This window comes from Cricetulus griseus, chromosome X (genome assembly GCF_003668045.3).
Source record: "Cricetulus griseus strain 17A/GY chromosome X, alternate assembly CriGri-PICRH-1.0, whole genome shotgun sequence".
Lineage (NCBI taxonomy): Eukaryota > Metazoa > Chordata > Mammalia > Rodentia > Cricetidae > Cricetulus > Cricetulus griseus.
Window position 1 is genome coordinate 15,361,395 of NC_048604.1, and position 26,009 is coordinate 15,387,403.

The following is a 26,009-nucleotide window of genomic DNA, read 5'->3' on the forward strand; positions in this document are numbered from 1 at the left end:
ATTCACGTTTGCATACGAGGCACTTTACAAACTGAAGCACCTCACACAGGCTATTGTCCTCTCATCTTAAGCACATACATTTCTCCCATCTACTGTATCCCGTTATCATGCAACACAGTTTAATAAATTCTCAAATTTTCTTCTAGAATTGATGTCTGCAGAAGAAACTGCTGGCCAGCCTACCCAAGCCGCAGGTGCCCAGGCCAGCGTGCATGAGCATGCAAGGCAGGCACTTCCTCCCTGAGCCAAGCCTGCTTCTACCGCCCAGAAACTGCTGACAGGGAGACACCTGACCAGGAAACACCAATGAGGAAAAGACAATGCAGCAGTCGGCCACCTAAGCCAATGGGACCTGGGGAGGGGGTATAAAGGCAGGCTTAACTTCCTCAATAAATGAGTCTGCAGCACGATCTGCTACTCACTGACTCCCAGTGCCTGAGTTGTTAAGTGCTGCGTCTTCTCAGCCCTCCCCCAAGGGGTTTCCCAGCAGGGTCACCCGAAACAGATGTCAGTCTGTATTCTCCTGCACAACCTGCCTCCATATTCTTGTCTCACATTTTCTTCGCAACCTCTCTTTCGGGTTTCTTCTCCAGCACTCTGTTGAAATGGATCGTCACAAAGATCGCCAACAACTTCCAACTTGATGTAACGAGTAACATTCTGCCCTCATCTCGTCTTCCATCAACGATTGCTATAGTTTGCCACTCATTTCTTCAGAAAAGGTTTTTTCCTTTTGTTTCCACAGTCTTATGTTTTACCTCCTATATCACTGATTAGTTCTCATTCACCTCTTCTTGCCCCCTCCTCTGTCTCACCTTCAATTGCCAAGAGCCTGAGAGGTCGATCTCCCTACCTGTGAATGGCAGTGAATCATTTGGTTCTCGGGTCAAAAGCCTAAAGGGTCATTTTCAATCATTCCTTCTTAATCTTTGCCTTCATCTCTTTCCCTTAGTCTCCACATCCAATACTCAGGAAACGTTGTCATCTCTACCTACAAAATGCACGACCAATGAATCCCATCATCCCTCAACATCTGATAGGAGGCCAGTGTGACCCGGCATCACCTCTCACTGGAACTCTCATCGTGATCCCTTAGGACTGATTGTTTCCACTAACCTTTCCTCTGCTCTCTGTCATCTCCGTAGTCAGAATCACCTCCCTGAAGCAGAAATCATAGCACATTACTTCTTTACTTAAAATCTCCAAAGGCTTTCTTTGATGTAGCCCGTTTGCTATAATTTATGTTTCTTGGTTATTACTTAAGCAATAGGAGAATAATCTTGATATAATAAAGAAACAGTGTTGGTTCACATGCCAGTATTCTTGGATAACAGTTTGAAGCATTTTGACTACTTTTCACACAAGAATATTTTTTCAATATAAGAAAATCCTAAGCACAAAAGCAAGAAATACACACGTAGACTTTTTTTGGCCAGTTGAGTGGTTTCAATATCTGCTATGTGGCCTTTTTCTTTGTTAAGCCATCTGACAAAGCTGGGGCACAGGTGAAAATGATACCAAAGAGTAAGTGCTAAATAATGTCACCATTTAACAGAACAGATGGAAAGGCTCTGTCACAGATCATTTTTGACAAGATTATTGAAAACTGCTTCTGTTAAAAGTGAATGAAGACTCACATCTTGCAGAAGGAAGCTGACTTGGTGTTTAAAGATTTCCAAAAGATGAACTGGCTGGGCCACAGGGCACAAATGCCCACTGGAGGTTTGAAAACACCCACTGTGACTGTCCTTAGAATTGTGTGTTGTTCTTCTGAATGCTCTAATTACAAAGTTTAATGGGTTTGGAGTGGTTTACCCTGAACCCGACTTTCCCATTAGCTTTCTTACTTTAAGCATTCTATGAAGTTTGTCTGAAGATTCATTAAACCCCAAGCTTCTTTTGTTTTTAATTTATTATGTGTACATTCTGCTTCCATGTACAGCTGCACACCAGAAGAGGGTGCAGATCTTATAAGGATGGTTGTGAGCCACCATGTGGTTGCTGGGAATTGAACTTAGGACCTCTGGAAGAACAGTCAGTGCTCTTAACCTCTGAGCCATCTCTCCAGCCCAAACCCCAAGCTTCTTAATACCACCTCCCATCTTAGCCACTACCAAAATATGTCCTGAACCCAACCCCAACCTGTCCATTCTACTCTCACCCCAACCCCCATATTCTGCTTGCTTGGGCTGCTGAGACAACTTCTTTTGTAATCTTCTAGTTCTTTCTTCACATTGAAGGTAAAAACAAACAAACAAAAAACAAAAATGAATCCCCTTGGTGGGAAGCAAGAGGACAATGACCTGGAAACGGAAGTGGGAGCATTTGAGGAGAGAGGAAGCCAGTGGGAGGAGGGATGGTAGACGACTGTGGGGGAGGGGCTACATTACAACAAGGTACAATGATGAGTATCTATGAAAATCTCATAATAAAACTATTGGGCCGGGCGTTGGTGGCACACACCTTTAATCCCAACACTCAGGAGGCAGAGGCAGAGAGACGTGCATCTCTGTGAGTTCGAGGCCAGCCTGGTCTCCAGAGCGAGTGCCAGGATAGGCTCCAAAGCTACACAGAGAAATCTTGTCTCGAAAAACCAAAAAAACAAACAAACAAAAAAACCCAAAAAAACCCACCTCATTGGTTTATATGTTAAATAAAACATAGTTTTTTTTTTAAAAGAAAACAATCTAAATACACAGCCTAAATAATTTCTCTTGATACAAATCACACAGAATCACTAATTGTTTTTTAATTTATTTATTTTTATTTTATGTGCATTGGTGTTTTTGCATGGATGTCATGTTACCAGGTGCTAGAGTTACAGAAAGTTGTGAGCTGCTGGAAAGTGTGGGTGCTGGGATCGGAACCCAGGTCCTCTGGATGAGCAGTCAGGGCTCTTAACTGCTGAGCCATCTCCCCAGCCCCACCATCACTAAATGTTTCAAAACCTCAGCTCTCCAGGGATTTTCTGCTGCAATCTAAGTATAAATCATTGTTGGGAATGAGTCTCAAGTACCTCGCCACCAGGCCGCTAGCACCTCCCCCACCTCATCTTCCCCACACTCATCCCTTGCTTGCTGCACTCCAACCACAATGACTTTTTTGGATTTTGTTCCTGTCTTTTCTCTTTCCTTCTTCACCTGGGGGTTGCTTTCTCATCATTATAGGCATGTGCCTCATCACCCCAGTTAAAACATTGACCTCACTGAGCAGGTCATGGCTAGCATTTCACCCTGATTGCATTTGTTCCCAGTAGCTGGTGTCAGAGTTTGTCTCCTTAATATCTTTTTAAACACACAATCTGTCCTCAATTTTCCTTCATTAACTCTTTTATTCTCAGATCAATAATAGTGTCTGGTCCATAGTCCTTAGTCACTGAGTGAATGATTTGGTCTAGCTAGCATTATCACTTTGGGGATGGGAGGGTTTTTGTTGTTTTGTTGATTGATTTGGAAGGGATGGATTTTGTTTTATTTTGTCTTGGTTTCACCACTACCAAAGACTGAACCTGAAACTAAGGCCTCATGCATGCTGGTCAAATTGTCTACCACTGAGTGACATCCCTAAGTGGTTTGGAAGTATAATAAGCAAACTCTTATTGCATGAGATTCGGGGATAAGAAAAGGCTAATGTCTAAGATTTGTAGGCCTGTTCTATTTTTCTTGCTGTTGAGACAGGGTGTCAAGTAGCCAAGGCTGCTCTTGAACTTACTATATAGCCAATGTTGAACTGAGATGCTTACTCCCCTGCCTCCCATTGCCAAGAACTGGGATTATAAGTGTGTACCACACCCTGTGTATAGATCTGTTAATGTAGTTGATGGTTTTACTCTTTCATTCCTACTCATTCATTGGTAGTGGGTCATTGGCTTTACCATGCACTTTAATCATTTCTGGTGATTTCAATATAAAGAGGAGCTGGGAACAAAGCTCAGTGCCACGGTATTGAGAAGACCAGGTTAGGCACAGAAACATTGGTACCTGTATAAATGCAATATTCTTGGGTTGACAGCTGGCCCCAGTCCCTGCATTGCTCCAGCAATGTCAGTATCTGCACTTGAACTGGATTCTCGTTTCATTTTAACCAAAGATGGAGATGCTTCTAATGGCTACAAATACTATATGTTAAGAAAGCCAAAGAAATTTGTAAATATGTAAGAATTTTCATCAAATTCCTGATTGAGTGCAGAGCAGATAGAGCAAAATCGCATGGCAGTAGGATACAGGTAATCAGAGAGGAGTCACTTAGAGGCCCAAAGGACTATCCCACAGCAAAGTTCGCATAGTTCATTTGAGAAAGATGTTCCATATCTAGTAAGATTTCTAGAAATGAGGATTCCCAAAGGTCCCCACCAGAGCCCTTGAGATGGCTGTCAAAAAGCTTAATATATCTCACCAAGACCCCATTGTAATTGAAATTCTATTCCAATGAACATGAAGATGAAGACTATAGCAAAATGGTAATAATATAATCTTAATGTTTCCAAACAGTGATCATTTTTACAAGTGCTTTGTGTCTTTGAATTTTAGCTCACTGTTTTTGTGTGCAAATAACTTTTTCCCTTCCCTTTGACATGGTCAAAGTTTGTTTGCTTGTTTGTTTTTATAGTCTTCTAAAATCACAAAGCACCTAACAGTGGAACACATTTCTGGTCATTGTGCCCAACTGTCAAACATTCTGGTTTCTTATGGGCCAGTGACTGCACAAATGATGTAGGCATGAGGTAAGTATTGCAGCAGAGGCTAGGACAAAGCAGTGGCTGGTACAGAGCATCTATGCTGCTAGGGTGGAGGGAAAAGAATGAGGGGAAATAGAGGAAGAAGAGAATCAGAGAGAAGAACAGCTCTGAAGAAGATTCAATGCTCGTGGCATTTTTGGGGGGAGGAGAGGTGGGTTACCATATATTCAACAGCCAGGATCTGTAAGCAGAAAATGCGTAAGCAGACAGATGGCTAAGCAAAAGCATCTAAGGCAGAGGCATGTGCAAGGGCCCTGAGGGAGGAAAGAGAACTAGAAATGATATCTGTGTGGCTGGACAGTGGTAGCTAATACAAATTTCTTCAGCAAATCTGGACAAGAGTCAAGGAGAAGACCATGATGGCCTCATGGGCAAGGCATGTGAGGATTTGGGCACTTGGGGAACTGGTTCCAATCTTTTCAGGCATGAGACATGTGTTGCAGCAGAGATCGGAAGAAGCCTGTAGTTGTTACAGTGCTTCTATGCTGCTAGGGTGATGGGAGGGGGCAGGGGATTGACAAGCATGATGATCAGAAGGTGGAATTTATATGTCTTTATTGGGTGGGCATTTGCATACCACCAGGTGCATGTGGAGGTCAGAAGACATCTTCTTGGAGTCCATTCTCTCCTTGTACCATGTGTTCCCCGGGGATCTGACTCAGGTTGTCAGGCTTGATGACAGGTGTCTTTACCCAGTGATACATCTGGCCCACCCGAGCTTTTGTTTGTTTAAATTCTCATAGCTGTTGTGCAAAAAAAAAAATTCCTTGTAAAAGAACAAGAATGCAGGTGAGGAGCTCAACATGGTGGTACCAGGCCTGTGAGAGTACAGATAGGGACATGCATTTCAATTCGAGATATATTTGGAGTTAGACCCAACAGGATTTTGATGGACAAAATGAAGGACAAATAAAAGATGATCCTTAGATCTTTAATTTGAACATCTGAAACGCTGAGGAAGAACAAGAGTATTCATTCATTTTGATGTTGACTTCACCAAGAACAGTGATGAGGTACTCATGAAGTAACAAACCACTTAAAATGAACTAGAGAGAGTATGCATGCATGTCCAAAGAATGGAATCATTCATTTAACACATACCTACTGTGGGCCAGGCACGGTTCTAGATTCTGGAAGAGCATACTCCATATACACCTAACACCCACACCACCCATCTAACATATTGAGCAGATTACAGTTCAATATACTTGCTATTTGACTCAACCAAATTATATTTCAGATTCTAGAAGGCTGAATATATAGCTCAACGGTAGTGCATTTGCCCGGCATGTTTGAGGTTGTGGGATCAACCTACAATACCCATGGAGGAAAAAAAGAAAAGAAAAGATACATTAGGTGTGAATATATTAAACCAAAATTTTGACATTACTAGTGTCTTAACCTAAAAATCCAAATAGTCAAAGTATAAAATGGTATCAAAAGAGTCAAAATTCAGTGCAAAGTTTGGTAACTTCATCTGTAATTTCTTTAGAGTCACCTAAAAAACAATATTATGTTAGTTTAAAGGTTATATAATCTCTTTGGTAATAAGACAAAATTCAAATTTGAATGTCAGACATTCAGTTGAAACTGGACGTTTTCACACTAAGATGTTGTAGTCTTATCATTATTTAAGTCTAATTTGCCATGGTCAAATAAACCAATGACCATTTTATTCTTAGATCTGAGTCTTCTGAAATCATTATTGTTATTTCGGCAGAATATTTGGAAGTGGTGCAAATAGTAAGATGCTGACAGGTAGCATTCTTTACCTCAAATGGAATGACAATCCCATCTCAATACAGAAACCTGTGAGCTCTCCACATGCCCAAGATAGGAAGCTAAGCCCATCTGTTCCTGCTTTCCAATGGAGGCTGAGGCGCCAAGCATACAACACCCTCACTCATGCTTTCAAAGGGAAACTAGAACTGACTGAACACTTAACAGCCATTTCACACAGTAACATGCTTTGTTTTTCCCTCAAGCAGTCATTCCTGTGACTAATGGAATCCAGGACTTAGGCTACTTGTTATAGCAATCTGTGATTGAAGGAGTGATTGGGATACAGAAATGGCTCAGAGGTTAAGAGCACTTACTACTCCTCCACAGGCCACAGGCTCAAAGGCCAGCACCCACCTGAGAGCTCACAACTGCCTGTAAGTCGCCCCTATGAACCCAACATCCATTTTTGGTCTCCTTGAGTAATAAGCATACATATATTAAAAGGACAGATGGATATGCCAACAAAACACTTACACAAGTAAAATAAATGTTTGTTTGCCTTTTTAAGGGAAGAAATGCTGTTAATGCTTTTTTGTTTGTTGTAGCAGGGAAGCATCCTATTGTAAGATAGAAACCAATGCAAGTCATGTAAGTGTGCTGTGGTAAGAGAGAAAAAGAATTTGAGCAAGATGATGTTAAAAGAAGTTATTTGTCTCTTTAAAACAATTTTTAGTTTTGAGATTATAATTCCATCATTTCTCCCTTCCCTTTCCTCCCATCAAACCCTGTCACACATCCCTCCTTGCTCTTTTTCAAATTCATGACTCTTCGGTCAGCTCTGAAACAAACATGCAAGTAACACAAACTGAGCAGGCTATACTTATGTACTTATACATACACACATTACATTTTTGTTCTCTTAGGAAATGCACTCTGTATCTGAAAGTCAGTAGAGGAAGAAGAAGAACCCAAAAGAACACAGATAAATGTTCACAAAGGGGAGAGGAATAAGATACGTGTGGTGACTCACACGTCCCAGCACTTCTGACGTGGAGGCTGGATGGTCAGGAGTCATAATTTACATAGTGAGTCAAGAGTTCAAGACTACATGCAAGGACAATGAATCAAATCCAAAGGCCAAACGTATAAGACTGCAGTTCCCCAAGTGATGGCATTGTTCAAACAAATAAGAAACAGTTCTCTGTATTACATGGAAATGTTTGGTTTGCTTTTAAACACTTGTTTGTATGTGTGTGACTGTATGCATGTGACTATGTATGTGTGATTTTGTGTGTGTGTGTGTGTGTGTGTGTGTGTGTGTGTGTGTGTGTGTGTGATTTTGTGTGTGTGTGTGTGTGTGTGTGTGTGTGTGTGTGTGATTTTGTGTGTGTGGGGGGGTGTGTGGGTGCAAACATGCCATGTCCTGTGTGTGTGGAGACCAGAAGACAGCTTGGAAATTCTCTTTCCACCATGCAGGAAGTGAGGATTGAACTTGGGTCACTAGGCTTGGCAGCAAACATCTTTCCTCACTGAGCCACCTCACCAGACTTAGTTACTTTTAGAAGGCAAGATTTCCATTATTTAAAAAAGGCAGAATAAGAACATGAGCTAATTCTGATTTTCTCTCCAATCTTCAGGGGTTAGCAGGTAATTATGTTAGGAAAACAGATTGCTTTGAGGACCGGAAAAGGCAAGAGCTTCAAATACGCTGGATTTGGCTCCTCGGGACTCCAGAAAGACCAATCAGTAACTACTTGACAAGGAAGTAAAGGAGGAGAGAACACAAAGCCAATTACCCATGTTCCCATTATCGGACTTCTTTTGTAGAAAGCCATGATTTCAGTATTTCATTCAAATTGCCTGTTGTAGAACTCAGTCCTCTGAACACCACCGCAGCCATCTTCTGCAGAGCTACTATCCTTTCTTGTAAGAGATTGTTGCTAGCTGGCCTGTTGGCCATGAAGATCCCTCAATGACGGCAATGCAGTTACTCACTAGACCCTGAACTCTGATTCCAGCCACTCCTTCCAGCCATTTGGATTCAGTTCTGCCCTAATGCCCTAACTGCATGTGGCCTTGGGAGCTCTGGAGGTGCTAAGGGGAAGGCTAACTGGGGGGATTCCATCTATACAACTATGGAGAAGCCACTATCCATGCAGCATGAAGACTTTCCATGCAGCCGCATTGGGATCACTCACACACATAAACAAACCTTCACCTATGCTCTGTAGGGAAACCCAATGACTTTATCATTTCTTCAGGTTAGCTGAGCATTGACGGACTTCTACTTTGTTTTAAAGACTTTAAAGGGAGATTGATGTTGTTTTCATCTCCCAAGGGAAGGAATCCTTGTAATAGTGCCAAAGATGATAGTACCATCTTCTAAAATAGCTTGAAGTTTGTTCTTCTGTGTATGTGTGCCGTGTTGCATCGATGTGTATGTGGGTACACAAATATGCCAAAGGTCTATGTCAGGCAGATGTTGTCCTCTATTTTTCTCCGTGTTACTTTTTGAGACAGGGTCTTTCACTGAATCTGGAGCTCACCTATTTGGCAAATCTGGCTGGCCAGTGAGCTCCAGTGGTCCTCCTGTCTCTACCTCTCCAGCATGAGGATTACAGGTGGGCACTGCTCTGGCTTGAGTTTTTACATGGGTGCTGGGTATCTGAACTCAAGCTATCATGTTTGCAAGGCAAGTATTTTATTTACTGAGCCATCTACACACCACCTGAATTTTTTAATGATTTATTATTTTTTACATGCCTACCAAAGCTTCCCCTCCCTCCTCTCTTCCCAGTCCCCCCACTTCCCCTCTGCCCCCATCCACTCCTCTATTTCTATGTAGAAAAGGCAAGGCCCCCCATGGATATCAATCAAACATGGCATATCAAGTTGTAGTAAGACTAGGCTCTTCCCCTTGTATTAAGGCTGGCCAAGGCAATCCAATATGAGGAACAGGGTCCCAAAAGGCAGCACCAGTCATAGATAGTTCCTATTCCCCTGTGGGAGAGCCACAAGAAGACCAACCTACACAACTGTAACTAAGTGTGGAGGCCCTAGGTCAGCTGCATGCAGGCTCCCTGGTTGTCAGTTCAGTCTCTGTGAGCCCCTATGAACCCAGACTAGTTAGTTGTTTCTGTGGATTTTCTTGTGGTTTCCTTGACTCTTCTAACCTCTACAATCCTTCCTTCCCCCTCTTCAGCAGGCTTCCCTGAGCTCTGCCTGATGTTTGTCCATGGGTGTCTGCATCTGTCTGAAATTTCTTAAGCCAAACTACTCATGGACTGGAGAGCAGAGTTTCAAGCCATTCAAAGACGTGCCTATAGGCACTTCTTTCTTTTTTTTTTTTTTTCATAAACTAGAGCTTGAATTCTATGTGCTATATTTGAAAAACATGGATAGTCAGTCCTAAGAAACTCTTAAAATTTCTGTGTTGTTTTGTCTGAATGAATTCCATGCATTATGTGCATGTCTAATACCTGTGAAGGGCAGAAGAGGACTCTGGATCCCCTGGAACTGGAATTATAGATTGCTGTGAGCCCCCATGGGGTGTCGGGAATTGAAGCCAGATCTGCTGCAAAAGCAAGTGCTCTTAACTTCTGAGCCAATTTTCCAGCCTTTAAGAAACATTAAGGGCAAAAACTGAGAGAATTGTTGAGCAAGTGTGTGCTTTTAAATTATTTGACAATTTCATACATGTATATATTTTCATTATTTTTGCCTATTAGACTTTGCTAATTCGTTTATGCCACTGCACAAGTTATTAATCATTTCATAGCTGTTTGTGAAAAGAGCATGAGTATTTTTTTTTACCGAATAAATCTGGGGAACCAGCATTGGACCAAACCAAGCCCTCTGAATGTGGGTGCCAGGAGGCCAAGGCAGTCTATGGGACCTCTAAGAGAGGAGCCAGTGTTTATCCCTAGAGCACAAATGGACTTTAGGAGCCCATTCCCTATGGAGGGATACTATTGCAGCCCAGATACAGCAAGGGGGGCCTACGCCCTCCCTCAAACAATATGACAGACTTTGAAGGTACCACATGGAGGGCCTCATTATCCTTGGGGAGGAATTGGGGGGGTTGGTGGGGAACATGGGAGGATGGGAGGGTGAGGGAATGGGGGGTGAATATGTAAATATGAGTGCCTCTAAAATAAAAAAAAGTAAGAACTTGGAAAAATTGGCCAGGTTATGGGGACAGCATACCCTAATTGAAACACAGACACGCGTATGCGTGTCAAACACAGGCACACAGGTACAGATGGTAAGCTGCTAGGGTTGGCAATGCTGACCATCAAGTCCAAAAAGATGGGGAATTGCCATATTTCCCATCTACAAATGGTAAGGAGTTTTTGCCAACCAGTGTTAATCCTTCTTAATCCCCCCAAACAACTGATCAAATGGCAGGGTCTGGATTTTCAAGTTATGCTTTTCTGAGACAGGGTTTCACTATGAGGCTGAGGCTGGCCTGAACCTATGGAGACCAGGATGACCTTGGATTTGCAGCACCACTGACTCTGCCTCTCAAGGGTTGGGATTACAGGTATTTGCTGCCACTAGAGTCAAAATTACACACTTCCCACCAAGACCTCTCTTGGCAGAGTTGTATACCTAATTTATGTTGTAGAACTGCACATTCCAACCAATGTGTATAGAAGGCAAAGCATGCCTTTCCTTTAGAGATTGTCTCTAGTAAGTGGGTGTTTGAGCATTGATGGAGTTCACTGCTCCCAACAGAACTTCTAGACACTACATTGTTAGAAAGTTCACCAATACTGAATTGAGAAAGCTCGATCAAGGATGATTCATAATTGTATTGGGGCAATCTGACATGGTACAATACTAGGAACTGTGACTCTAAAACAAAACACAAAGTATATTCCTAGGGAGAAAGTTCTTAATCTCCAGAGGAATTCATGGGCCTCTCCAAACTGTATATAAGAAGCTGTGTAATGCTTGTGCGTACATTGTTCTGGAGAGAGAACTCATCTCTTTAGTCATCTTCTAAACCAGCATAGTCAACCTCTGATTACCTTCTATTTTCAATAATTGAAGGTATAGACCACATTGAATTCAGTTTATACATCTTAGTCTTAATAGAAAGAGTAAAAAAGATAACATGTAACTTCCAAGGATTGGGGAAAGGATCTAAAATGTCATTTATCTTGTGACTTTAGGACCATGTTGTACTGCAGAATGGGGAAGGTTATCCCAAATGGTGACACAGGTGGAAACAAGGACTGTGGGAGGAATCAAGTGATATTTGATTCAAAACACATATCAACTCAAGTCCACATCTCAGTTTCTGCATATTATCAATTTATCTTTATTTCTGAATATCACAAACTCCAATTAGGATACTTTAAAAATATTCTTTTGCATGCATTTAACAAATCCAACAAAACGACAGGTATCCAGTTTCCTTGCGTTAAACTATGAAGTTTTAACTGAAGAACCAATAGACACATTTAAATTCATTGTTATAGGTAAGAACAAAAACCTTCGAGACATTAGTCTGATGGCATCCTACCACTATGCACTTGTTGATGTAACACTACTACTGATCCTGAAGCACAGGCAAACAGAGACGCAGGGCTCTCCCTAAAAAGCAAGTGGAAAGGATTACATTTCATCATCATCATCACTACTGAGGGCAAAGCTGCTGTCGGTGGACTGAGACCCATCTTCCTTCACATTCCCCATAGTCCCTCTCTCATCAGAATCATCAAACAATTTCTCACTGGCATCTTCTTCTTCATCAAAAAACTTCTCATTGGAATTATCTTCAAATAGCTTGTCATTGGTATCTTCATCTTGCTTTACATCTCTATCTTCTTCATCTTCCTTTTCATCGGAGTCATCAAAGAGCTTGTCATCTGTGTCATCTTCTTCCTCTTTGTCATCAGCATCTTCACACTCCTTTTCTTCTGCTTCTTCTTCATCCTCATTCTCATCAGACTCATCATCAAAAACCTTTTCATATACAACTTCTTCCTCTTCTCTGTCTTCTTCCTCCTCTTCCTCCTCTTCCTCCTCCTCCTCCTTTTCATCTGAGTCTTCCTCAAATTCTCTCTCAGAGCCTTCCTCACCTAACACTCTTTCAGAGCCTTCATCACCTTCTGATTTGTCAGTGTCATTTTCTTCTGACTCTTTCTCAACATTTTCAGGGAACTCCTTGTCAGAGGTATCCTGGTCGAAATCTTTTTTAACACCATTTTCTTCTAATTCCTTGTCAGAGTCATCTTCATACAGCTTTTCTGGGCAGTCTTCCTTGGATTCTTCCTCTGAGTCATCATCTTCAGACTCTTTCTTGAGGCTCTCTTCCCCTTCTGACTCTCTGCTGAGCTCATTGTCTTCAGACTCTTTTGCCAGGCCATTCTTTTCATAATTATCTTTGCCTTTCTTCTTAGATTCTCTGTCAGGGCCATTCTCTTGAGATCCCATTTTAGGATTCCCCTCTTCAAGCTTGCTCTCAGGGTGGCCCTCTTCACTCTCTCTCTTGGGGTAGCCCTCTTCACTCTCTCTCTTGGGGTGGCCCTCTTGATACTCTGTCTTGGGGCAGCCCTCTTCACACTCTATCTTGGAGGAGCCCTCTTCACCCTCTCTTTCAGGGTAACCTTCCTCGTACCCACCTTCTTTAGCATCTTTTTCAGAAGCATCTCCTTCAGATTCTCCCCCATCTTCTGCTTTTTCAAACTTCTTTTCATCGATAGGCTCTTCAAGTGCTATTCCAGTTGTAGCTTCCTGAGCACCTGTGGTAGACATGCTCAGGTGCTCTGAAAAATGCCTTCCTCTGGAAGGCCCTGCCTGTTCTGAAGCAGAGACAGAATCCATCCGCTGGAGGCCTCTGTTGGCCTCAGGGGCATTGAGGAAGGACTCCCAGCCTCTCAGCCTTTCCTCTCTCTCTCTTGAGGTCTCCTCTACCTGTGAATAAACAGAGACTACGGTTAAGATGAATGTTAGGCAAAAAGAAGCAACAACTTCTCTGGGAAGTTCTACTATTGACACAAGTACCCTCGTTCTATAAAGCAACTTTTCTAAAGCAATCCATGCATGTCCTTACTCTGGTCTTCAAAACTATATACCTGTTTACACAACCTTACACACAATATACCTGCAATAAAATCATATAAATATATGTGACTATCCCAGTACTGTTGAAATGTTCCACTTCCTAAAACATTACTATTGGAGCTCTGTACATTCTCTTTAACAAGAAAGATGAGGAATAGTTAGCACTCTTCTATTCTTATCATTCTGAGGTTAAAACCTCCAAATTAAAGACTTACAAGCTGAGAAGTGATAAGAATTTCTCTATCCTCTAATGCAAAACATTATTTACAAGATGTATTATACAAAACAGATTAAAGCAACCTCCAAACTAGATCTACAGTTGACAAGGCAACAGTTCCTGTGCCCTTGAGAGCTGCAGGATTTACCTGGTAATCTGTAGTCCCATCCCAGGCTTCAGCAGTGATTTGACGGCCACCAAACCACCTTCCATCAAGAGTTTGAATACAATAATCAGCCTCCTCTGGTTCCCTGAAGGACACAGAGGCCACACCATCTGGGTGCCTCTAAAAAGACAAGAAGAAGGAGGACTGAATGACAAGATTAAAAATCAGATACACATTTCATAAGACTGATAAAGAGTAGTATTCTCCTGAAACTCTGAACTAAAAGACTTCTGAAATCTTTCTTCCCTTTTATTCCAGCCAGTGGTCAGCTGCTTCTTTAGCTTCATTTTGTCTAGCAAGAACCAGTACAGTGCCCTTGCAAATGTTTCTGTTAACAATACTACCCAAGAGCTAAGGCCATGTAATTGTTTGAGTGTGAATTTGAGATTAAAGCCTGCCTGTCAGGAACTGAACAAGCACTTCTACAAGTACTTCTACTTCTACTTGAAAAGATGTGGCTTCCTTATCTGTACAGCTAGTAGCTACCTACTTCAAAGGGTTCTGAGGGTTAAGCAGCACAATGTATAAAGCCCCTTGCAGCATACCAGCAATACATTGTAAGAAATGGTCAGTTAAGTACTTTCTATCAGTCTTGGAAGTACAGAGAAAACTAAACAATAGTTGTTTTTTTTTTCCTTGACTATGATCAGGTGAATAACAGAGAAAGGCAAGAACTTTGAGGAAATTGATATTCCATACATTTTTATTCTAGTTGCTCTCACCTGATCACATACTCTTTTAAGAGTCAGAAGGAAGGGAAATAAACTTGGCACATCAAAACAATCCAAGACTTGCCTTGTAAACCATGTTCACTGACTGAACTATTGCTGACAGACAGCAGGCCTGTGATATAAAAACACTAATCTAAAATCCAGGGCAATCTAAGTCACTTCCTCATCTTGGAAAGATGTCAGGCCTTACTGGTGCAAGCCATGAACTTACATCAAACAGAAGGAGCTTCTTAATCTGTCCAAACTTGGCACATTCTACTCGAAGGTCTTCTCTGATCTCATTGAGCACCAATGGATCATCCTGCAAAAACAAACATGATTAAGATGGAGTTCCCTCCTTCTTAATTCAAGAACCAAATTTATTACTGTGTCAAATTAACATGAAAAAGTGCTTTGCTTAAAGTTAGGTACATTTGTCTGCAGACTACAGTAATAGATGAAAAAGTCAAAATAGAATTAAGTTAGATGACTTCACTTACTGCTACTGTTCAGGTCTATTCACATTGAGAGAGAGAGGAAATGGAGAAGTATGGCAAAGAGAAGGTCCACAGTATCAAAGGAAATCTATATACTTATACGTGTGTGTGTGTGTGTGTGTGTGTGTGTGTGTGTGTGTGTGTGTGTGTGTGTGTGTGTGTGTATTGTTTTAAAGTACACAGGAAAATGTTTTTGCTACTTTCCCACATGAATGTGCTAAAAAAGCACACACACACACACACACACACACACACACACACACACACACACACACACACACACACACACACTCTGAAGCATTGCTGGTACCACTGCTGGTCTCCAGTTCAGAAGGATTCTCCTCCCATAAGTCTGGAAGGATTCAAGACTCCAAGTAATGATGAAGAGAACTCTATGCTTCAGGGCATGTAAAGGGTCAGAAGGGAACACATCACCTCTGTTCTACAGTAGCCTAATGCTTCCCTTCTCCAAGATTCTTTAACCCAGTAAGCTATACATGGAGCTTACTTACCTAAATGTTACACTGACTAAGGTGCTGGAGAATGACCATGTATGGTTACTAGGAAAGTCCTTATTATAATTAATCTCCCTAGCTCCATCTTGTTTTTTTACTAAGGCCATAGAAATAATAATCTTACATGTAGCTTCTCACATTGCGTATTTCTACTGGACTACGCTAATGTGCACAAAAATGAAATCTCCCTTCATGTTGGAGTTCTGATTCTTCATTTCTTGATATTCAGACTTTCCAGGCAAAGTATTTTTAAGTAAGGCTTCAAACTGAACACTGAAGCCATCTGAAGTTACATTATAAAATTATCCTTTATTATATTTACCCTGATCCCAGAGAGCATTTTTAGGTATGTAACTTCTAACATTACTCAAGTATCTGGAGTAAAAATATACCCCATCCTTACAAATATAAGTTCTTTCTGATACTTTAGGGTAATTCAACAATGCTGCTTTTGTTTTCCTCTAAAAAGTTTAATGTTGGTGTCTCTTCTTTAGGTTCATAACCAGTCCTCAGTCAAAGTAAACAGTCCCTAAAATGCCCCATGAACCCTTCTATCAGGAGTTATATAATACACGAGGCTATGCCTGGAATCCCAGTTCATAGGAAATGCCAGGAGAATGTGTAAGTTTCAAGGCAACCTGGGCTAGTAAAACCCTGTCTACAAAACAAAACCTAATAGAAATTCTGGAACCTCTATATCCGTATCAGCAGCACTTGCTTATACAGTTGTTCTATGTTATCTGTAGCACCCAACCTAGCAGCTACATGTGTCAAGTATAACTAAGGAGGTAAACCTTCAAGTTTTAATAATAATTTGTGGTGGCTAGAGTCTACTTTATTTAGATTGTACAGATCTAGACTGACATGATTTGAGGTTCAGGTTCTGAAACCCTGAACAAAAAGTAAGACAACTGTAGTCTTTCTTGTTAACAGGCTCTCATCAAGCTCATATCAGGAGGTATGGGAGATAAGGTTGAACCGTCCATTTTAAGGCCCTTGCTAAGGGGTCAAACTAAAACTACCATTTTGACGCTGTTGACAATGTTAACAAAAAGAACAAGATTAAACAGACTGCAACTAGAATGTTTCCAAATCTGAATTTTTACATCATGAACATTTCCTTCCTTGTGTACAACATGCCATCATTAATTCCAGAACCACAGAGAGAAAACAAAAGTTGTATTTCCATTACTGATGGTATCCATCTACAGTAGCAGATGGTATCAGAGGCACAATGCAGTGTAAGCTATCTTGACAATTACTATTCATTTAACATCTTATTTGTTGGTTTGGCGATTTTATATGGATTTTAATATTCACTAAAGAACTTGGTCGAAAATGTGGTCCTGAAAAACAATCTCCACTATAAACATCAGATTTCTTTAAGGATCAAATTTTTATCAGTAACACAAAGTTTTCAGATGCAAGTGTAGAACTGTCATTCTCTATCAAAATCAGCTAGTGCTTACTGAACTGTAGTACAAATCCAAAGGCCGTTCCCATCAGTCTTAGAATTCAGATAGCAAGCAGCTGTGATTTTGGGCCATAGTATGAATATTAACTGTCTTATCTGGGTTACAATCAAAAGAACACTGGGATAAACACATGGAGTTCCAAATACAGCTTTATTTTTTTTTTTTGTTCTCTTTTCCTATCCTACCCATTACTACAGGAATATGCCTTGACAAAGATAGGGCATGGTAAGCTTTGCACCCTCTTGTAAGAAAACATACCAGAACTTTTAGATGCTAAAACAACATTTCCTACCTCAAAATCCATGGGGTGAAACATATTTTTGATGATGACAACTCGCTCATGTCGCATCCGGGATGGTCCAGCTCTCCTCTCAGGTCTCCAATCCAACTGCCTAATGTAACAAAAAGTAACAGTAAACTGAAATCTGGCTTCAGATTTGTGGGAAAGAAAAAGGGATAGATGTAATCCTTTAGTGAAAGTGTAATAATAGTCATTATCTGATTCCAACATAGTTCCACAGAACTTTCTGAAGTTAAAAAAAATTCTAGGCAGGGGGCAAAACTACATACTCAGTAACTGAAATCCCCCACATGTGTTCTTTATGAAAGTAACTCATCTTACTAGATGCATACTGCAATTAGACTACTTCTAAAGCCTCCTATTGACTTAGTTTAGTATGTACAACTTTCTAACATGATGAAGAAGCATCCCTCAGTCATCAGTGGAGGACTGGTTCCAGGACATACACGCCCAGCTAGGCACCAAAATCTTTGGCCACAGAGAACACTAATATAGGACACTACTGTATTGACTTACAACCTATACATGTCTTCCTAAGCACTTTAAATTATCACTTGAGTACTATAATACCTTACACAATGTAAATACTACGTAAGTAGCTGTCATACTGCACTGTATAGACACTAATGACAAGAAAAACTTGATATATGTTTGGTACAATGAGTTCACAGATAAAGAAACCAAAAACCATTTTAAATTTGTATAATATAGCAAAGAACACACTGAAGAGTATACCATATACAGTGTACTATATATGCTGTACTACTGTTGGCTCTTTGCTATAATGTTACATTTTCCTGATACTGTCTGTAAAATTTGTAGGTGTCTATTTTAATTAAACCTGAAAAAAAATGGTACCACACACAGATAATTTGATGTTCATTGTATCATGAGTTTAAGCACAATGTTAGCATAATCCAAGGGTATAACTATCAATTTGACTAATTTCCTAAAACTAGCATATTTCAAAATATGTTTAATAGCAAATTAATAGGAATGTAACTATATATATATATATATATATATATATATATATATATACAACTATACAGTAAATGCAGTGATAAAACCTTCATCATTTCTAACTTTTACTAACAAACCTGTATATATAAATACAGCTCATGGCTGGTTACGGTGTCCCCTACAAGAATCTCTAGACGTGTTTGATGGTACAAAACTAAGTAGTTAGTACCAAAAACATGCTTTAAAATATTTATATGAAACTTTTCCAAAAAAAGAAAAAAATAATAATACAAACTTCTGCTGCAGAGACAGTTTCTTCTTATAATCTTTGCACTTCTTCTTCTTTTTGGAGGCATCATACTCGCCCTTCAGCTGGAACTTTGCCACCTCAACATGCAATTTGTAGCCTCTAATTTCATCTTCATCCAAAAGTTTTAATGCAAGTTCCACGGATTCTTTCTTTATAGTGGTAAATAAAATAGTAAGTTGAGCACTGAAATGAAACTTGAGATTCTGAAATAAGCAATGCCAGCTATCTACTTTGAGATAAGAGTACTAGAATATACATCAGGAAAGCTGTGTTCAAAACACAGATAAACCTCAAACACCTGTATTAACTTAGCAACCTAACTAGTTCTCTGAACCCCAATTTCTCCATCTGTAAAGAGCTAAAATACTATCTTCATCACAGAGTAACTGACAAAATTAGATGAAAGAATAGATGGAAAGATTAGGGCATTACATACAGTAGGTGTTCCGTAAATTCTATTATTGGTTAATTTTTGTTTTCAGGAGCCCAAATTTCTCATCTGCAGAACGAGAGGAGTAGATCTGAATAAATTCTGTGGAATATACCAGTTTTGAAACTCTAACATCTGCTTAACAGTGGATGATTCAGGGAACTGGAAATAGTACAACCAACCTTTACTGTTCAGCTTCATCAAACTAAAATGTAGATCTGGAATTACATACTAAATAGAAGGTAATTATTTAATGGCTTATATATTAAATGCATTTATGGATTCTAGGTCTTACACAAACAGAGTACTTATCACCCTTACTCAAACAGAGTCAAAGATCTAAAAGTACGAGGAAAGCACAAAGGACCACTGACCTCAGCTGTTCAAATCAAATATGGATCCTGGAGTAATTAATGTTATTTTCTAAAGTGCAATTACTGGCTAGACAATTTGTTCTTTCAAGGGACCTAAGTTTTATTTAAAGTGTTTCACAAAGTAATAGTCTTCTTTAAAAATCCAATCATGGAGCTAAAGAGATGGCTCAACAGTTGAGAGCCCTTGCTACTTTTGCAGAGGACCCAAAAGTTCAATTCCCAGCAGCTACAGTGGGTGGCTCACAACAATCTATAATTCCAGCTCCAGGGGATCCAACATCTGGTCTCTGCAGACAACAGCATTCATGTGTACATAAATTCATGTGCTCAAACACAGACGCGCGCGCGCGCGCGCGCGCGCGCACACACACACACACACACACACACACACACACACACACACACACACACACACACACACACACACACACACACACACACACACACACACACACACACACACACACACACACACACACACACACACACACACACACACACACACACACACACACACACACACACACACCCTCCTCTTTGAAAAATTCACTTCACAGGTTTTAAGTCATCTTTGGGGTTGGTAAAATTCTCAAATATTTCATATAAACACACAAAACTGTCATGATTGTGCCATGGTCCATTAACCCATCTTGCTTAAGAAATAGATTAAAAGCTGGTAACCCCAAACCTTGCCGGCTCAAGCCTGCTGTCTTCTGATCCCATTGCATACTGTCTACTAACTACAAACCCAGGATAGTTAAATTATTACATTGTAATTTTTTACTTTAATTAGTAGATATTGTCATGTTCTTTGAAAAATTCATGTCATAATTGTGGCCATTTGTTTTGAGCCAGACAATAAGGGTTAATACATGCTCCTAAGGTGACCGGTGTTCCAGAAATGATAATTTTCCTTCACAACAAGCAATCACTGTGCAATTTGCAGTAACAAGACCACACAAAATTCTGAAAATATCCATTTTAATTCTCTTCTGTAGTTTTTAAAGCAGTGAGTCTAATTCCTCTCTAGTCTAATTCAGGCTTAGAAAGTTCTTTCTGTAAGAGCCAGAAAGTAAATAGTTCAGGCTTTGAGGGTCAGAGGTTGATGCTGCAACCACTCACTGCTACTGATGAAACACAAAAGCAGTCACACGCAAAGCCATAAGTGAGTGAGTGGGTTGTGTTCCGACAAAATAGGTGGCAAGCTAGACTTTGCTAAAACACATTCCAATATACAAATAATGTCACTGGCATTTTTTTCTTCTCAGATTTTTAAACTGCTGATTACATGCACTAAATGATGAGATCTTTACAGTGAGACTTTTTGTAGTTAAGAGAAGCCCCTCAATCACATATTTACATAACATTTTCAACTTGCAGCAAACAGTTTCTTAAAACAAGCAAATAACCCTAGTGTTACTAAGCTAACTTTTGGATTTTACTCTGTCTTACTCCATACTTCTTTTGTGTTATATATTTGCATCCTTAGTCAAGTATACTGCATGGAAACAGTGCTCTCTCTCTCTCTCTCTCTCTCTCTCTCTCTCTCTCTCTCTATATATATATATATTATATATAATATATATATATATATGTATATGTATATATTAAAAATCAGAAAAGTTACCAGAACCACCCATATACAGTCACAGTCTGAAATTTCAGTTTTCTGTTCTGTTTTTGATGGTTCTTGGTTTAGGTTAGCATCCATAAAAGATTCTAGCCCTGGTTCCTGAGTTAAAATTGGAGAGACAAGAGACTTATTTGACCATATACCAACCTTCAGATAACAGCAGAGCCCATCTCCTTTAAGATTTCCTTGATCATCTTTGTAAAGTTTGACCTTAAATTCTTCTGTCTGAGGATCTCTCATAATAATGCCAAATTTGGACATAAGCTGTATGAATTCATCCACTGTGATGTCTGGAGGCAGACCTATAATTTCAAGAGAACAGCTTTAAAGTATTTAATGATGGTAAAAGTTGTTTAGTATTTTACCAACAAGAAACCTACAACATAGGTGAATGTAAAGCTGATTTTTTTAAAAGAGTGCGAAAACTTCCTATCTTTAACTCTGAAGATCATTCATATTTTATATATTAAAAATATATCACAGTTATACTATGCTATGCTTCATTAAATCTGGAGACAAACTGATGTAAATTATCTAAGGCAGGCATACAGAACAGCATGCAAAATTGCATCATTTTTCTTGGTTCTGTACTAAGTAAATTTCTAGTTAACACAAACAGCTGAACAAAACACACTAGAAAGTAAAAATAAAAATCACTTAGCACAAAGTCTCAACCCTAAATGTTTCCAACCACAAAACTGCATTAAAAAGGGATAAATACCTGACACGTATACATTTGTATTTCTATCTTCTTCAACATGGAACCATCCTAAAAATCAAAATGAAATAAATAAAACACTTGCAAATAACAAGAATCACATTATGAAATCCTGGTAGTGGCAGCTTCTTAAAAACTTTTAGAATGTTCTCTTTATTTAAGAAAACTAAGTCTAACTCAAATCATTACCCAGCTTTCAAAAATACATAAACTTCTTGATTGAGAATGTTTTAGGGCTCTCTCTGAAAAAGAAAAAGGCTATCTCAATTCTTAATGACTTTACGCCTACATAAAAGTGAAAACTTACATTATGTTCCTTCAATGCTAGTATAATCCTCCAAAATGTAAAATGTATTTACACATTTTCCTATTTCTTTTTTACACCCAGGTTTTGCAAAACAGAACCACTTGCCTGATTCGGCCTTTCTCTTTTCTCCCCTCTTTTTGGAGTCAGTGGTTTCTGGGGTTTCTCTTTGTGGAGGTTCTTCTACTGTCTTTGGGTTGGGGTCCTGGACATTCACAGTAGAACTAGATGCACCATCACTAGAAAAGCCGTAATTAGCCTGATACGTAGCAATGAAATCTTCAGTGATCTAGATGGGTTAAGTCAGCACATATGCAGACATGGTTACTTCATGTGTTATACAACTGTACATTCAGTAATATAATCTAAGACTTTAACAAGTGTTTATGCCAAGGGTAGTTGTAATAATTAAAATATAATAGGAGAGCAGTCATCTTATATAGAAACTGTAACACGAAAAAAGTACGAAACTATGAAAAAGTGCTCAAACTACCAACAAAAAAGTATGAGAGAATTTTAAGTGATGCTAGCACCTTTTCTAGTTGTCTTATAAATTCTTGCTTCTCCACAGTATATCTGACTAAGGTGGCCGATACAGAGAACAAAAGAAGTATCAAATAATGATACAGAGTAAAACCAAAAGTCAACTAGAAATCTAATCACAGAATCCACTTTTGGATGCACAAAAATACGTATGTACACTAAGATTTTTATGTTTATGTATGAAGCTGGAAACTGCTAGAACACAAAATGCCCATTTGAGTTTGAGCACTAATTCAGAGAAACGCTTAGTGACAGAACAAAATCAAAGGCAAGCCTGATACACACCCATCGCCCTGGCTTTGCAGGGGAACCCACTATTGTAGAATGGCTGAATGGCTGAATGAGTTATGAGTTATGACTATCACTTTCAGGTACACAGAAAAGTGAAAATTTTACCCCCAAAGTTTGAAGAACCAGGGTTTTAAGTAACGTAAAAGATAAAGTTACCAAGTAATTGCCGTCGGACTATTAAAAGGGCTCAGAAGGTAGAAGAAATCACATCTACATTCAAGGTGGCATTACAAGTCCAGAAACGGGATAGCAAATTTCAACAATTTGGGGAGCTTGAGATATGGACAAATATAAAATAAGAAAGAATAGCTGAAATACTTTTTAAACTAACACTCGGTCTACACAATGGAGACAAGTTTTTTTGTGATTGGCTCCCAAGTCACTTGACGGGCTGTTCGTAACCTTTAATACTAATGCCCCTCCTAGGCTAAGACTAACAGCGTACTTTCTCCATACAGCTTACACTAGTTATTTCCACGTTGAAATTAAACACACAGCAATTTCCAAGTACTCAAAACGAATGTAGAGACCTTTTCCAACCATTTTCTGTGCTTTCCCAGTCATATTCCTGTGGTTACAAGAGTCAAACTTAGATGCCCTGGAACAAAATTCAGTAGAAAAATAAACCAAGACGCAAGGAAAGTTTATTCAATAGAGTGGGGTAAAAGCCTTCTTTCCCGCCCCCTAAATCAACAAGCTGCATTTTATCCACAGCATGGACACTAGACATCTCACAGGTTTGGCTATACAGGATAAAACGGTTACAAATGTGTTTTCCTTGGTGTTTTTCCTTTTGGCAATAAAAAGCAGTCATCAATATAACGCCTGTGACCTTCACAAAAATTAATAAGGCATAAAGAACATTTCAGGCACCACCATAAGGTTTTCTTTCCTTTATACATCGGATACTGGAACGGACGGAACAGACGAGCCATCAAGCAGCGGTTCAAGGACCTAGTACTTGAGAAGAGCAAACGTAAGAGGGGGTGTCCGGCAAGGGTGTCCAGGGGAGCCCACAGCCACGCTCCGCAGCGGCAGTCCAGCCACCCTTTTCTTACCTTGGGGAACCAAGCCTTCTTGTCAAGGTCCCACTCGTAGGGAGTGTCATCCTGCGGTTGTCCCCCCGCAGATTCCGTTTCTCCGGAGGCATCGTTCGGGGTGTCACCGTCCTTAGGGTCCCCGTACAATTCTTGCATTCGCAACTGTTCGTCAAACTCGTCGTTCGCGCTCAAGTTGTTGCCACTCATGTTTCTGAAGCGGGGCCGGGAGCAGCGTTCAGAGACGTGAAGAGGCCGACAGGGCGCTGGAGAAGTGAGAGAGCCGGAGGTCGGCAGAGCTCAGGTCGTGTGCGGTGCAGCCCCCTTGGCCCGCCTCCCCGCAACGCCCCAGCAGTCCCTGGGAAGGCTGAGCCGCGCCGCGCCGCGCCGCGCCGCCCAGGCTCCGCCCTCCCGGCCGGCCCACAGGCGCGCGCGCGCGCGCGCACTGGCGTTCCGAGGCCGCCGGCGGCGCAGTGGCCGCCACCCCACCTACCTGGCGGGCTCGGCGGGGCCTGGACGCCCCCGCTCGGGCCAGGGCGAAGCGGAAGCGCGCAGGCGCGCCGTCACCGCCACCGTCGGCTCCGGAGGCACCACAGCTCCCTCCCGCCTCAACAGGAAAGTCGCTTGAGAACGGAGTCCGCCTCAGGCCGATGCGGTCGCCATTGACCGCGCGTGGCGACGTAGCGGGTCGCGCTGACACGCCCACTCTTGCGTCAAATGGCCGCGACGCGGGGCGGGGGCGGGGCGGGGGCGGGGGGGGGGGGCGGGGGGGCGGGGCGGGGCTGCCAGGGAAGGCTGCCGCCGGAGTGTCCGTGCACCCGATGGGGACGCAAGCCTGCAGGAATCCATGACACCGCAGGGGCCTTGGGCCCGGCGGCGTCCTCTGCACTTTGGACGAGGCGACAGCCTCATTCTGACAGCAGTGCTGGCGCGGGCTGGGCTTTGCGGCAACCGCCATCTTGGGGAGGTGGGTGGGACCGTGGGGACAAGTTTCTCCCGCTTCGCGAAAGCCATGCGCCTCTTTTCACGCCAGATCCCGCCCCTGCGAAGGAACCAAGTATATCGTTTTGAATTTCTTGTCCTACACTACACGACACACGGCTTTTGCTCATCTCAGTAACCCAAACCAGTAACATGCTGTTTGGGATCTAGCGAAGAGTGAGTGAATAAGTGACTGAACATGGGCAGAAGGTCCCATCACCTCCTAAGCTCACCCCCTTTTTATGCATCTGGTAGCACCTTCCCTTCAGGTTGCAGTTGCTGAGGGTAGCAGTTGCCTGCATCATACTGCAAGGTACCAGAGGTGCTGAGGCCTGGAACTTGACGCTTGACTGTAAACATCCCCGTGTACAAATGCCAGCTGGACCATGTGGCTCGGTTTCTTGTCTCTTAGAAAGGCAACCAACTAACTGCCATAAGCAGAACTTTTCCCCAAAATACTTCATGTCTCTCTACACGACAAGGGGTCCATGTTTTAAAACAGGCAGGTTTATACTGCACTCCTATTAAGTGCCAGGCACTGGGGGAGGTTCTGGGACAGCAGTCGGGAAGACAGGCACAGATAAGGGAGACTCACTTATGATTTGGCGAACAATAAAATAGAAGTACCAGAAGCTGGAGAGCAGACATCATTTTGTTTTCAGCATCCTTTTATACTCAAAAACCTAGAAAATTCCAAAGTGTTTGTTTTAAATGTGGATTGCGGTTATCAACAATATTTGTTGCTGTAATCTTAACTATGCAAGTAAAATTTTAATTCATTAAAAGTAGCAATGAACTCTGTGTAAACATCCATATTATTACCCAGAGGTTACTTCAATTCCAGTCACCTTTGCTTGTAAATGCAATGGTTGGGTGGGTTCTAGAGCACCCTGGCTCCTCACAGACCTGTGAATCTGATTTCAACATTAACCATGTTTTTTTAAAACAGTTTTTATTTCCAAATACATTTATTTTTATGAGGTTCTTTTTTGGTAGAGCTGTTGGAGAAC

At 41.1% G+C, this 26,009-nt stretch overlaps 1 protein-coding gene across 1 annotated transcript; it reads right to left on the reverse strand.

Annotated features, from left to right (window-relative positions):
- Nucleotides 1–11,758: 11,758 nt before the first annotated feature.
- Nucleotides 11,759–24,654, reverse strand: Htatsf1 (HIV-1 Tat specific factor 1). Its single transcript, XM_027433388.2, has 10 exons — nt 24,512–24,654; nt 24,040–24,284; nt 22,256–22,436; nt 21,847–21,894; nt 21,273–21,427; nt 18,674–18,837; nt 17,407–17,506; nt 14,860–14,949; nt 13,900–14,037; nt 11,759–13,384 (listed from the first exon to the last, which is right to left on the reverse strand). The coding sequence occupies exons 2-10, from the start codon at nt 24,226–24,228 to the stop codon at nt 12,083–12,085; spliced, it is 2,367 nt and encodes a 788-aa protein (XP_027289189.1). The 5' UTR covers nt 24,229–24,284; nt 24,512–24,654; the 3' UTR covers nt 11,759–12,082.
- Between the last annotated feature and the right edge of the window lie 1,355 nt (nt 24,655–26,009).